Genomic DNA, 15,089 nt, shown 5'->3' with positions numbered 1-15,089 from the left:
CAAGAAGATCCAATTCTAGGATTCTTCTCAAAAGGTCAGAAGAGATAAAAGGTAGAAAGGATCACTGCTGAGAGCTACACTGCTTGATCCTGGCACGGCTCACACAAACCCTGCTTCTGGAATGCCATTTGGCTTAGCAATTGCTCTTCAGACAAAGGCAGGCAGGTTTAGAATTACACTTGAAGTTACTAATATACCTTTAAGATGCGTTGCGTTCCATTCCATTCCGTATTCCAGAAGGAATGTGTACTGAAAGCAAGCTGTGGTCTTTTCTACTGGCCTTTCACATGTAGCCCCAACCTCGACCTGAACCAACTGCCTTCACATCAACTCCATTCGAGGTCATTCTTAAGCCGAGGCAGGCAATCTGCCCAGAACTGCAGGGACGAAATAAAGCTAAGTGTCCTCTTGCTCCGTAAAGGGTAAACCATATTGTTACCAATCACTTGACTCACTACTCCTCCTTGTGAGAAATGGGAACAGACAGAGCATCAGAGGCCTCCTGACAGCTTTTAGGAATGGGTTTGGAATGAGAATATCAGGGCTGGGGCTCCATAACCCAGAGGCAAGACCTCTAAGCCCCCAACTTTCCAATGAGAAAGAGGCAGAGAATACCCACCTTACAGAGGTGTGGTGAGGAGGGAAACCAGTCAAGGGACAGTGCTTACTGAACAGCTTATTCCTAAATCAGCAGCAGTGTCAGAATGGGGAACAGTTGCTGCTTCCTGGGTCTCTGGTCCCCAAATGCTACTTATAGAATCAATTAAAATCCCTTCTTTCATCTGAAAGCTTCCACCAGTTTCATTATTTTTCTTGTAATGGAAGCCACTAGAAGCATGGGGGCCTGTGGCTGAAGCCCGGCAACCTAACTAAAAAGGAAAGGATGATTAATCATTACAGAACTAAAAAAGTAGAGAAAGCAAATGGTAGAGGGGAGGGTGGAAGTTCTCAAGTTGGACAGACCAAAATGAGTTCTCTGCCCTCATTGCTGTCACCTTAGGCTCCCGGTCTCCTTCTGCCAAACCAGTGTGAATGTCTCCTGCACCGGGGCTGACGTGGGGGTCAGAGGAGGCAGGAGGAAGGCACCCAGCAGTGCCAAGCATATAGGAAGCAACCAGCATGTCAGGGCTCCCTTCATCCTCCAGATAGAGTAGGCGATTCCTCTTAAAGGATTTCGGGAGCTGGATCCAGAACAGTTCTGGACTTGCTCTGCTAAGGAAGGAGCCCAACAGCGGAGCTGCTCTCATGCAGGTAGAGTCAGAGGAGACACTTTTACACAAAGTTGCTAAGGAAGTAAATTCTGTGTTTCCATACCTGTGAGGGATTTAAACTAGAGAAATCTTCTTTTTATTTTTTGGTAAGGAAAGTTGGGTGGCAATCAGGAGTCTTGGGGGCCTGACGGTGCACAAAACTTCAAGTGCCCTGACCCCTCAGCATCTACCCGCATGGTTCATTATTACCTACCCCTATATTTTCAAAATGTGAGGGAGCAGAATTTCCCTTTGTTACAAATTATCTACAATGGGGAGATTTGGGCATACATCATTCTAACAGTATAAAAAGGGTATTTCTGTAACCTCAAGCTTCTCTCCAACCCAGTCTCCACCCCAGTAAGTGGCACACAAGACTCTAACCTTACAAAGGAGAACCCCGAGTTTATCCACCAGGATAGGTTCTCAACCCTACCATGGTGAGCAAAACCACCCCAGCAAATACAACTTCCAGCATCCAAGGAAGTGCCGGCCCGTTTGCAGGCGCTAGATAAATGCTACAGGACAACGCAGCTTTCAGAAATCCTCTCAAGCTGGGAGAATCCATGACTGGGGGGCGGGGGGACAATGTTCTCTATTGGCAAATGAACTTGGGAGACGAGGAGGGATAAACCTGTCCCCACCCCATCCCAAGTATCCATTGTACCCCATTTATCCCAACTTCCTGCCGGTGCCCTTGCCCTTGAAATCACAGGAAAATGACCTTAAGAATGAATAACACTGAAGGGCAAGGCTGGCTCAGTTGGAGAAGCATGCAACTCTTGATCTTGGGGTTGAGTTAGGGTCCCACGTTGGGCATACAGCTTTAAAAAAAAAAAGGAGTAATATTGACTTGTCGTTACTATGCATACCCATTAGTGGCAACTAAGTGAGGCAGAGAATTCTTCCCACAAATTAGACAAGTTCAGAGTAATCACTCCCTCTATAGATAGCCTGCATCAGAGAAAAAAAAAAAAATCCCACAGCCACAAACCACATCCCTCAACAGTGCCCTCACTGCTGGGGAAAATAAACGCCAACTGTGCTCACTATTAGCGGCAGGTCGGCTGCACCCTTTGCAGACTTAAAGAAGAGCCCCTGAGTGAAACAGGCTTGAGCAGAGAACATGCTTTATTGAGGAGTAGATATAGAACAGCACATTCTACCACATGTGGGGAAGGGTTAGCTTCGGTAAAAGACCTTTACCCCTTAAGAAAACCCCCAGTGAAGTTGCTTTTGGATAAACATTAACAGTGACACTGAAACTGGTGGGGGGCTGCCACTGACATGCTGAAAAGGGGCTCCCCCCAACCCACAGTGAGTATAAGTAGTGTACAGAGAGGACAAGAGAAAGGCACAAATGACCAGAGTTGGGACCGTGGGGAGGGCTCCACTCGAAGACAGCAGTGTTGGAGACCAAGTCGGGAAGGGGAGCACATGTCCTACATCCAAAGCTGCCCCAAGATAGCGGGTTATAATGGGCTGGAGAGAAATTAGAGGGAGTGGCTCTTCCTTTGCTTGAAACCAAACACAGGAGAGCAGAGAAGAGGGGGGTGGGGGGGAAGGTGTCAAATCCCAAAAAGGAAATGGGAGTTCTTGGAAAGGCAGGAGCACTTCAGTCCCAGAAGGGAGGGTGAGGCACTGTGGGAGCAAACGCTGGGAGGGGGTGGGTGGGGGCGGCACTCTGCCTTGCTGAGTCATGGGCTGAGAGGAGATGTGCAATCATTTCCTACTTCTCTGAGGAGGTTCAGGCAAAAATCAATGCAACTGAGGCAGAAGGACAGGCGTGCCAGATCAGAGCGACGGGGAAGAGGGTTCTGCAGTCTTATGAACTGTGAGCATGCAGCATGAAAGGGAGAGCCGGACACCGGCCCCCGCAAATGTAAAAAGGGGCAGGGGGTCACAAGGGAGGAAAACATTTAGGGCTGGGCACTTTCTGGTGAGGCAAAAAGGACTCGTTTCCTTCCACCAACACGGTGCCCACTGGTGAACTCAAATCAAAGTACAGAATCACCACCTGTCAATTCTCCTCTCCATTTCATTCAGATAAATTATGTGCGGTTACCAAGACGAGTCTTAAAAACTACTGGTCTCTCGTCAGCTTGACACTGATCAAAAACCGGTCTTTCAATAAAAATGGCGGAAAAACTTGAAGTGAAATAAAATCCAAAGGGAATGGACCCCTCCCAGTACAGAGTCAGAAATGTTACCTCTTCCCTGCTCTTCCAAAAAAAACACATGTAAGGAGTAACTGGAAAGGTCCTGGTGGTGGCAAACCATGGTTTGGAAGTCTGGTGACCGGGCAGCAAGAAGCACTAGTACAAAGTTTAGAAGACACAACACAACCTCATGGGGCTAGAGGCCATGAGGAGAACCAGTGACTGGACAGGTACAGTACCAAACAGAACACCTTGGGTCAGTGCTACGAGGGATCTGCTCCCAAGTCTAACAGAGATCCCATCCGGGCAACCTCACTGAGGCCGAAACAACAGTTCCTCAGAACCAGCGTCTGCAGTGAACACGAGGGTCGGAGCCAGGACAGTCCTGAGGGGGATGGCCTTCCCAAAGGATACTGTACTTGCCAATCACAAGAGCAACAGAAATGACAGACAGATCCCTAGGGTACGGATTCCTACTGCTGGGGTTCGCTGGCTCAGAGTAACAGGTCACTTTAAGTGCCCTTGGGAGGGGTCCATTTTAAACAGCTTGGATCCATGGTTTTATTGGAATTGGATCTTTTGGCCTCTTTGGCTATCCACTCGTCAATCAGGTCCTGCGGGAGAACAATAGGAAAAATGACTCTACACATTCAATGAAAACGTCTTTATTAATATACTAATGGAATAATACAAAGATATAAAAGACTATCTTTTGATCTAGAAAACGTTTTCCTAGAGAAACCATTTCCAACTGTCCTCAGGAAGAACTAACATCATTATTTAATATTCACCTTCCCTTACACGTGAGTCAACTAAAACAAATTAAAAGTGGGCATGAGGGGCGCCTGGGCGGCTCAGTTGGTTAAGCAACTGCCTTCGGCTCAGGTCATGATCCCAGGGTGCTGGGATCGAGCCCCGCATCAGGCTCCCTGCTCAGCCAGAAGCCTGCTTCTCCCTCTCCCACTCCCCCTGCTTGTGTTCCCTCTCACGCTGTCTCTCTCTCTCTGTCAGTTCAATAAATAAATAAAATCTTAAAAAAAAAAAAAATCATTTAAAAAAAAAAAAAGCGGGCATGAGTTGAGATGCCATTTGTTTAAAGAATTTAAAAGCACTTGCATGAGGGGCACCGGGGAAGCTTGGTAGGTTGGGTATCCGACTCTTGGTTTTGGCTCAGGTGGTAATCTCAGGTGATCTCAAAACCAGCATCAGTCACCATGCTCAGATATATATATAAATATCTTTTTTTTTTTTAAAGTGCACTTCCACAAAGATATTTTTAAATATCTTTAAAAAAGAAAACAAGTGCACAAGTCCTAGAGTTTATGAGGATTTCCCTCAGATGAGCAATCTGCTCCAATCTAAGAAAATCATCAGAAGTGCCGTGTGACACAAAGCTGCTTAACTGAGCTCCTTTGTTTGTGTCATCCAAATTTGAGACAGGAGCTTACTAAAAGCTTCAGATAAGGACAAGATAAGAAGTAAGCCTAACAGGCATCGTTGCATGCTTTAAAAAAAAAAAAAAAAGGTACATGTAGGCAAACCGCCTTAAGGAGAGAAGGCGGCTTTTCGGGTATTAAGGCCCCATTTTGCTCTGCTAAGCCTCAAGAGACATTTAGCACTAAGCCAGCAGCTGACAAAAACTTCAAAAACTTTACCTGTCTCTTTAAAACTAGGTGTTTTCCTTTCCAGTACTTGAGCATCTGAAGGGCTTGCAGAGTGCTGACAATGTCCACTGGATTCACAGCTGTCTCCTGGCTAATTTCTGAAATAGAAGCGCTACTGAGAACCGGGTCAAAGTGCAGACCCCCACCTTCACCGACCCCCACCAAGCCAAGCCCCCGACCTTGCTTAGAAGAAATCCAGATGGTTGAAATCTGATACTTAACCCAACCTGTTCAGAGAAAGCTTACAAAGCATTTATTTGACCAGTCCTAATAACTACAAAAGGGAAATACTACAGCAAGAAATCACTCTGACCTGTATAGAAATCAAGGTCAAAGACAGACCTGACTAATTCTTCTACCCTTACATAAATATACAGGCATGTCTTATCAGCCCCTATGTTTGCCAAAAGACTTGGAAAAAAATATTCACGTTTTTCTTCCTTTTTGACTTTCGTTAAGAATTAAAGTGTTAGGGACACCTGGGTGGCTCAGTCGTTAAGCATCTGCCTTTTTGGCTCAGGTCATGATCCCAGAGTCCTGGGATCGAGCCCCACATCGGGCTCTCTGCTCAGTGGGAAGCCTGCTTCTCCCTCTCCCACTCCCCCTGCTTGTGTTCCCTCTGTCGCTGTCTGTCAAATAAATAAATAAAATCTTAAAAAAAAAATAGAATTAAAGTGTTAACCACTCCAGGTTTGTAAAACCAAAATCATATAGCCATTCCCAAAGGGCCAAATGCTCTGGAATCCTTAGGCACTTTCCGGAGGGTCTCTTCAGTGGCCCGCATCCAGTGGGCCTTCTGTTCTCATATTCAGATGAAGCACGGAAGGGGTATTCTCTTTGCAGGTTACCCAGCAGAGCAGGGCCAAGTAGAAAAGCTGGAATGTTCAGCGGCATTAACATCTTGGGTACCAACTATCCTAAAGAGCCAAAAACCAACCTTTGATAGAAATCTCTTTGCCTTGGAAATTATGCAGGTAACGGAGAAGTACTTCTTTCCAGTAACTGCGATAGCTTATGAGCCCCAAGTCGGAGAGGGGACGTTCCGGGGAGCCGACTTTTTCTTCCACTTTGGAAAGTAAGTAACCTACCGAGGAACAAAATGCAGGCACTATTTTATCCTAATCACAAACACCACTGTGTCAACAAGGAAGGCCTGAGGACAGGCTGCTTCACAGTACCAACTAGGGGTCAGACATTCAATGTGGGGCGGCTGCTGTGCAGCATGCTGCCTTGGGGTAAGCCAAAGGGGAAGAATGGGGTGTTTGCATTTAGCTGTACTAGACATTAGGAAAACTCTGGAAGGTTTCACAAGATAGAAACTTTAATCAGTGGTAATCTGTAGGTGTGTGCTGGGAACAGAGATGGGAAGCCATTTCATTATGTCACTTTTTATATTTTTTGAGATTTTTCGATTTTAAGAATAGATTATCTCAGCATTGAATCTCCTGAAGCCTCTGGTTCTAACATCTGAACGACTAATGTTGAGTATTATGGGGATGCAGTCCACAAAATCCAATTTCCGCAAAACGCTAGTGGAAAACTAATGTGCTTTCAACAAATAAATAGGAAAGAAATACAGGAAAGAGATGGGAGTGGGAACTTTCAGATTAAAAGTGATTTACAAGCCACATCGATCAATCACAATGTATCAATTCTATGTGGAACATGTAAAATTACATGTGTGTTTTCTTTAAAAGGAACAAAAATCACAAAATCAGGGAAATTTGAATACTATAACTTAGGGTTAAAGGAATTTGGGGAGGTTTGGTTTTTTTTAATGTGAAATACAGCTTATCTTCTAGAGATGTGAAAGTAATTGAGGTTGAGAATGGAGGTAAAACAAGATTGGCCATGAAATACTAATCATACATTACAAGGTCTTTTATTATCCAACTATTCTACACTTGTATGTATGTTTAGAAATCTACATAAAATCAAGTTTCTAAAATAGGTGTCACCGGTTCCAAGATATAGGGCCCCCTCCTCCATGGATTTTGCCACTTCCTGATTTCATCACTTCCCATAGCTGGGAAGTGATGGGCTAGAAGGCTAACTCTAAGAATCGTAATTCTGACTAAAATCTCGTAGGACAATGAACACTGAACAAAATACAGTTGATTCTCATCATTTACAGGAGTTACATTCTACAAAGTCACGGCAAGCACTAAGTTAGCAAACACTGAACCACTGCTCCTAGGGGAAACAGGGTTAGGTTTCTGTAAGCCTCTGGTCATATTTTCATCAACCCATCATGATGGTCACCTTGTTCTATGTGTTTCTGTTCAAGAATACCTTTTTAAATATACACTGTTGACTCATTAGCACATTACTCCCGGACAACAGCACAATCACCTATGCCTAAATGAAGCCTGTCAAATACGGGTATTTTCTCTGTAAGACAGAGACACAGCCTTTGTAGATGCCATTTCGGCACTACACCTAGGGGCCATTTAAAATCAGCAACAAGGGTGACTGGATGGCTCAGTCAGTTGTCTGCCTTCAGCCCAGTGGGATCCAGGCTAGTGTCAAGCTCCCTGCTCAGTGGGGAGCCTACTTCTTCTCCCTCTGCCACCTCCCGCTCCCCCCCCCGCCTGCCCCGCTCATGCTCTGTCTCTCTCAAATAAAATCCTTAAAAATAATAAAATCAGCAACAAAATGCACAAAAATATGAAAAGCATGGCACTAACACCTGTAAAAAAACATGTGTTTACACTGAGAGCTGAAACAAGGCACCTGCTTGTTTGACCAGAGCAGAGAAAATGCGGTGACTTCCTTCTTGCTGCTGTGTGCATGTCCACAACGGACTGCAGAAGTGCCAAGAGTACTGATTCGGGGATTACAAATAAACTCGAGGCGGCAAATTCCCAAATACAGAATACACTACTACAGAGGCCCAGAGCCTCTATCAGGCACAGGAATTGCCGCTAGAAAAGTCCTTACAAAACTGCAATCCCTAATCCAGGAATAGATTTGAAGCCTTATGCATGTATGTGCTGTTCCTAAGTCTCAAATGGGGATAATCCTCATGAGCTTTCTTTCCTATCCTCTATTTCCCCCACTATCAGGTAGCAACTGAGTCCTGTATTCATGGAAGATTCCAGGTAACAACCTGGCTGACCAAGGACATTCAGATTCTGTCCACGTAGCCGTTCACCTGCTGCACGCCAGGAACTAGAGACCCAACCGTTCCTGTCGCCCCTGCAGCTCGAGGAGCCCAGGCTGGAGCAGTCCCACTTACTGAAATCGATGAGCATCTTGCCATAGCCCTGTCTCATGTACTGAGGCATGGTGAGGATACACGACACGTTGTAGTTGAGGAATGAATTCTTTTCCTGAAGTCAAGAGCAAAACAGATGAAAGCATGTCAGGAGGGTTTGGAACCCAAGGTGTCAGCAGTCCCAACACAAAAGAAGGCTGCTGGCAAACTGTCTGGTTAAGCAGTCCCGGGGAGTGGCTGTCACGCTCACAGCTGTTCCCATGCACACTGTTTCCTACGATGGCCGAAGCCAGCCATGCCAGGCTCTCCCTAGCTCGGAGACCAGTCTCATTTTAAGGGGGCTGACTGAGTTCCTTCTAGTCACAGAGCAGGGCAAGGTTTGACTGCTGAGTCGGTCAGGGCAACCCTCTGTAAATGTAATTTTTCAAAAGGGGGCTGCCTACTGGAAAACAGGGATCCCCAACAGTAAGCCCCCAGTCTGGAAGGGAGTCAATAATCAGATCACATACTGTATGGTTCCCTTTATACAAAATGCTCAAGACAGGCACACTTATAGAGATGGGGCTGACAGTGGTGGAGGGGAAACGGGCGGTGCTGCTTTGGGGGTGCTTGCCGGGGTAAGAAGAATGGAGCGGAGGGCCTACGTGATTGCTGCACTACTCTGATGGTACAAAACCGCCGAGCCATGCGCTTTAAATGAGTCAAGTGTGTGGCATGTGAATGAGATTTCAATAAAGTTCCTAATAAAAAGTCAGAAGCAAAACCTGGCCTTCAGTCTTCAAAGGCACAGTGGCCTTATCAGAGAATGAGCCTAGCTAGAAAAACAGGCGAAAGGAATATATTCCTGGTTTTAGGCTAATAACAGAGGGCAAAGCTAGGAGCATTGGCTTGACTACAAAATGTGGGCTTCGGGGTTAGCAGGTAGGGCCTTGGCCAGTAATTAATAGGTAGCTCTAACCCACAAGTCCAGAAATGAATAAACCAGAAGCTTTTAATAAAGAATTACATACTTTCATTAAACAATCTCTGATACATGGATTTCTGCAACCCTCCTCCCCAACCCTTAAGGGAAGGACTGTCATTGCCCAGGGTACTGCCTCTTCCTGTCAGGGATCTAGGTCCCCAAATGCCAACATCAATCACCCTGCTGGGGCAGGTAGCTTCTTAATCTCCAGATCCTGCTGACCTTGGAAAAATATCCAATCAGGTGACAGCCGGTGTTGTCCGCTTCTGTCATAACATAAAACAGGAAGGGTTCCACATCATAATATAACGTCTTATGGTCCAGAAAAAGCTTGGCCAACAGGCACAGATTTTGGCAGTAGATCTGGAAGCAGAGACAGAATTCATGCATGGGCCAGTGATTCCTAAATTTATCAGATAAAGGCCTAAAATTAAAGATTATATCATCATTGTTGATGAGGCAGCAAGTGTGCTTTGGTCAACAGCAGAGTCCTATCTTCTTTACGAGGGGAGATGGAGACAGGGTAAATTGCTTCCAAGACCTGTGAATATACACCCTCCACCACCACATCTCCTTCTCACCTTGTTTTTCTTGCCATCCACTTCAAACACGGAGATGGAGCCTTTACGATAGATCTCATCGCCAGGTGGGTGTTTCCACACACATTTAGCCTGCAAGAGAATGGAATTTATATCAGGGAAACAAACCTTCCCCAACAAGACTGCTGCTCAAAAGGAAAAATGAATCACAGGTCAAATTTAGTTAGTGGAGATGACAGACAGCTGGACACACTTGAGAATGTACGGCAAAAGTTGTTTTTTTGTTTTTTTTAGTAAAACAATTAACGGTTTCTAAAATCATAGTAATGTGTTTATGGTATTTTTATAACAGTTTAGGACAAGTTTTCTAGATCATACTCTGGCCCTGTTTCAACCCAGGAGATTAAAATCATCTACTATGTAAAAGCCAGATAAATAAAAAATACCCTCGATTCTAAAACGCCCTGTGCCAACAGGAAATTCTTAAGCAGCTTATTTCCAGCAGCTTAGAGTTGCTAAGGAAAAGAAGGAATACTTGATGTTCACCTTTACCAGTAAACTTTGTTACCACATAACCACTAATCTTTTCTTCAGATTAGAAAACAGGCCCATGACAATAAAGACTAACCCCTACCAAAGTGTTCCCTTTGTTATATAAGGAAGATGAGCAAGTCCTTCTGTGGCTTAAAAAAAAAGGCAAGGCAGCCTGGTTCAGCAGCAAGAAACTGCAGGGGTAGGTGGGCACCTGGCCACAAGGAGGCACAAAGTACCCCTTTCCTCACCCTCAATTGCTAAAGGATTTAATGCAGCCAGTCAGCCATTGCTGTAAATATGTGAATTCTTACAAGGTTTTATGTAAATACATTAAATAGTATCATTTAGGAAGCAGATGTATATGGAACATTTTCTACCAAGTTTTACTGTGACTTCTGGTCAACTCAAGAATCACGCCCCAATTGTCACATGTAAATCCAAATACTAACTGGAATTGCTTCAAGAAAGCTGCACCCCTAGGCTAATTCCTATATCCACCCATTTATTCATGCTGGCTCTTTCCAACAATAACCCAACTAATACAACAATTGTTTAGAAACAAGCCAAGCTGTTGGCCGAATGGCCAAAGGTGGCCCATTTCAGCGTTTATTCATGAAGCAATGGGAATCAGAATAGGTGTAGACGAAAACACAGGTTTTTAATTCCTGAAAATCAATTTTTGTACCTCCCGTAATGCAGATCCTCAAATATTCAAAATGTTTACTTGACCCTCAGATTTATTCAAACCCTTTGTTTTCCCCGCCTACTACTATGTCTTGCCCTTTTGGGCTATTTTATTGGTTAATGCCACGAAATAACCAGAAACAAAAAGAAAGAAGTAAAACCTAAACGGTAAGCAGTTCACATCAGTAAAAATACCAGCCTTACTTTCACACAGGAAAACCGGATTTTGGTTTATCTCCATGGTCTACAACCACGGAGACCAGTCCTCTGCTACCCTCACCCCTGTAGCCTAGTGGCCCGACCAGTCCTTCATCCCTCAGTCCCTCTCCCCTCGAGTCAAGTCAAGTGTGCAGTCCCCTCGAGTCAAGTCAAGTGTGCAGGAGTCTGGCGGGCTGAATTCACAGGGGAGGTTCTGGGCCGCAACACTACAGAGTATGTGTCCCAGAGATGAGAACACAAAATGCAGTTATCCCCCAACCCAACTGGGGACAAGAGTAGAAGGACAGGAACTCTGGGAAAGCCTGGGACGTAGGTGTTCAGCACACAGAAAACCTGGTAAATAAAGGGGGAAGGGGATGGAAGGAGGGACACCCTAAAAGGTCTTAGAGCCAAATTATGCTGGGACGACAGAAATAGGAAAAGGAAGGTGTCCTGCCCAAAAAGCTCCTTCCTCTCTTCCCCATCCCTGCTCCCAGAAATTCCCTTATTTAAGACAAGATTTTTCATTCTTCAGCTAGGAAATGAAAAATGACTTAAAGCTACAAAATACCTAGTGAGCATATTTATGAATAAAATGAGTGTCACATCTTTCTTCCTATTTGAATAGCAAGGACAATGTTCAGGAACCAGAAAGCACTAAACTTGGGAGAACGCACCAAAGCACCCATTTGGTTAATTTCATAATTTGTCTCCTTTAAATACGCGCTCATTCAACAAACATTTACTGGGCACTTCCTGCCCACGCTGGTTGCTAAGGATACAAAGTGAGTCACATCGTCCTTGCCCTAATGAAGTCAATCTAATTTAGTCTACTTGTTTTTATCTAGTTTGGGACACATAAAAACTGTGGGCAGAGGTAACTGATATCCCAAGGAGAAATGGTAAAGAGCAGGCAGCAAGAAAAAAGACAAGTCAATGTGTGTGACAGGATGTGGTTATGGGACATCAGCTGCTTTGGGTGCCACATGGCACCAGCCAGGCCACAGGCTGATTCCTCCCCACCCTGAAATTTGTCTTTCCATTTCCAATGCCTTTCTGCCTTTACTATGGACCACTGAGAGAGGGAGGCTTAGAGACGGAGATCATCCAGGTAGAGGTCAACATCTAGAGCTCCTCTGGCTCATCACCATCATGATCAGAGAACCCTAGACTGCTTACCATGTGTCGGCGGAGTATTGTTTGGCTCTTCATGTACTTTAAACAGAATTCGCACATGTAGAGACGTCCCAGGCGTGCATATTCTTCGGGATAGGGAGAATGGTACCAAGTATCAAGCTCATAACGACCAAAAGCAATTGTTTTAATCATGTTGCTCCCCTCTGTAATTTGGCCTTGCAGCCTTAACTTCTCCTATTGTAGAGAAGAAATCAGAAAGTCAGAGGATTACAATCAATCATCTTTGTTTTTAAAAAGCCTCTAGTATGCTTGTTTGCATGCCACCATGCTAGGCTAGGAGAAAAAATAGAATTGCCTTCTAACTCATGAGAAACTTGCACTAAAGACGGCTACCTTTTAGTCAGGATGGGTTCTAGAAAACTCACGATCTACACTGCCTGGAAACACAGGTCTCAACAGACTGTGGCTTTTCTCCCCTCCCTACCATGCTGTGGGTGGGCCTCGTCTCTAGAACCTCAGAAAAAGTCCTTGCTAAAATTTTGTTTTTGGGCGCCTGGGTGGCTCAGTTGGTTAAGCGACTGCCTTCGGCTCAGGTCATGATCCTGGAGTCCCGGGATCGAGTCCCGCATCGGGCTCCCTGCTCAGCAGGGAGTCTGCTTCTCCCTCTGACCCTCTTCCCTCTCGTGCTCTCTATCTCTCATTCTCTCTCAAATAAATAAATAAAATCTTTAAAAAAAAAAAATTTTGTTTTTAATCAGCCTACACCAAACTTTTTTTTTTTTAAAGATTTTATTTATTCGTTTGACAGAGAGAGACACAGTGAGAGAGGGAACCCAAGCAGGGGGAGTGGGAAGAGGCAGAAGCAGGCTTCCCACGGAGCAGGGAGCCCGATGCAGGCTTGATCCCAGGACCCCAGGATCATGACCTGAGCTGAAGGCAGACGCTTAACGACTGAGCCACCCAGGCGCCCCACCAAACTGTTTTATAAAGGCAATCACAAATACAAATGCCCCACCCTTACAAAACATTCTAAAACCAAACAGAAAAGATTATCTAGAATGTGCTTTACTACTTCTAAAACTGTATGGATCTGTGTGACATAAATCCACAGGTATACGGGGTCATCCTCTCAATGTAGGTCCCTGAAAAAATATTTTTGAAACATGGACAGTGCTTTAATACTGTAATCTAAACTCCAGATAAAGTAGAAAGTATTTTTGGATATCAATCTCTACTCAGTGGCTAGGAGCTGACTATAGGAAGAAATTTTTTTTTTTTTTTAAGATTTTATTTATTTATTTGAGAGAGAGAGAGCACAAGAGGGGGTGGGGTCAGAGGGAGAAGCAGACTCCCCATCAAGCAGGGAGCCCGATGCAGGACTCGATTCCGGAATCCCGGGATCATGACCCGAGCCGAAGGCAGTAGCTTAACACAACTGAGCCACCCAGGCGCCCTACAGGAATTTTTAAGCCTAACCAGGTGGAAAGTTGTGATAGGAAATGCTCTGCTCCAGAGCAGGAGAAAGCAGCTACCAAACCCCGCCTCCTCCAAGTTTCCAACAAGTATATTTGAAGATTTGTGAATGAAGTAGTTGATATAATTAAAAAAAAGGGTAAAGACGATGTTCACTCTACAAGCTAAGTTTCCCTCAACACATTTAATCTGTTAAATCAGAGGTACCACAATTTTTTTAAAGCAACATTGCTGAAAATTCTGCCTAGGGTATGAAAACTAAGTGAAACTAACTGTAAGTAAAAACCATAACAGAAAACCAGCTTCATAGATAAAATGTAGCTGGGTCAAATATTAATTTCCTTTATAAAACAACTAACCACAGCCTTTTCCATTACTCTTCTTCACTGTTCTCTTTTTAGAGCTAGACTGGAGGGCTGAGGAACCCTGGTAAAGGCTAGTTCCTGGGAGTGGGGGGGTTATGAGAACAAGAAGAGAGGCTTAGCCACCAATCTAGAGGCTCTCAGAATTGCAAATTGCCCAAGTAAGACCAAGGGGCACCTATTGTCTAAACCAGCCTCAACACTCCCACCAAACAGGTCCTTCTGGGAGGTGAGGTGAAGAGGGGAAAACGGTCAGGGAAAAGGAAGGGAGGAGGGGAAATTAATTTTAAATATGAATGGGAAGGAGGATCATCCTGAAAAGGACAGCTGGGGGAGGGGAAAGAGACTCATGTAGCAAAGGACCAAAGGACATTTATTTCTCATCAACTGATTGCTGATCACTTTTCTCGGCAGTTGTACAAGCCCTTCACAAGTGCTCCACAAACTTGAAGGTTTTAATACTCACCAAATCCTCTGAAGCCCGGGCTTGTGCTCTTCGGAAAAGATCCAAGTCATACTCGCTGGTCAGGTTTTCCAAGAGAGGTTCCCGAGTGTTCCCATAGGTCTGTCTATGTTCCTAGGAAAATAACCAGAGCGTGATTCTTTCTGCTTCTAAGAACTTAATCTATTTCATTTCAGTCAATGCCAGAGGGCCAAGCACAACTAGAAGCTATTTATTTAGTGCCTACTATATGCCAGCATTATACTAGGCACTGGGGACTGAGCATAAGACACACTATTACCAGGTTAATGCCAAAAACAACCATTATCCACCCTAGTGAATCTGGAAAGAAAAGGCTCCTACACTTTCAAAAGGGAGTTTCATTCTTCTCTCTCTAAATGAGCACCTCGAGGGTCAGAATTCTATGCCTCCATTTCTTCATCTGAAAATGTGCATGACAACACAA

At 44.7% G+C, this 15,089-nt stretch overlaps 1 protein-coding gene across 3 annotated transcripts in view; it reads right to left on the bottom strand.

Moving 5' to 3' along the window:
• Nucleotides 1–2,363: 2,363 nt before the first annotated feature.
• Nucleotides 2,364–15,089, bottom strand: part of KAT7 (lysine acetyltransferase 7) — a 32,078-nt gene continuing 19,352 nt past the window's right edge. For all 3 annotated transcript variants that reach the window (XM_088028318.1, XM_028093709.2, XM_028093710.2), the window contains 8 exons: nt 14,648–14,758; nt 12,389–12,580; nt 9,836–9,925; nt 9,477–9,617; nt 8,312–8,405; nt 6,011–6,157; nt 5,065–5,171; nt 2,364–4,023 (listed from right to left, as the gene is read on the bottom strand). In XM_088028318.1, the coding sequence (XP_087884444.1) occupies nt 3,922–4,023; nt 5,065–5,171; nt 6,011–6,157; nt 8,312–8,405; nt 9,477–9,617; nt 9,836–9,925; nt 12,389–12,580; nt 14,648–14,758 (984 nt within the window). In that variant the 3' untranslated portion in view covers nt 2,364–3,921. The remainder of the gene's footprint in view (nt 4,024–5,064; nt 5,172–6,010; nt 6,158–8,311; nt 8,406–9,476; nt 9,618–9,835; nt 9,926–12,388; nt 12,581–14,647; nt 14,759–15,089) is intronic.

This window comes from Eumetopias jubatus, unplaced genomic scaffold, assembly GCF_037043125.1.
Source record: "Eumetopias jubatus isolate StellerSeaLion01/CBP00866 unplaced genomic scaffold, mEumJub1_p1.0 scaffold_10, whole genome shotgun sequence".
Lineage (NCBI taxonomy): Eukaryota > Metazoa > Chordata > Mammalia > Carnivora > Otariidae > Eumetopias > Eumetopias jubatus.
The sequence above is the reverse complement of the archived record's forward strand: the minus strand, read 5'-3'. Positions and strand labels throughout refer to the sequence as shown.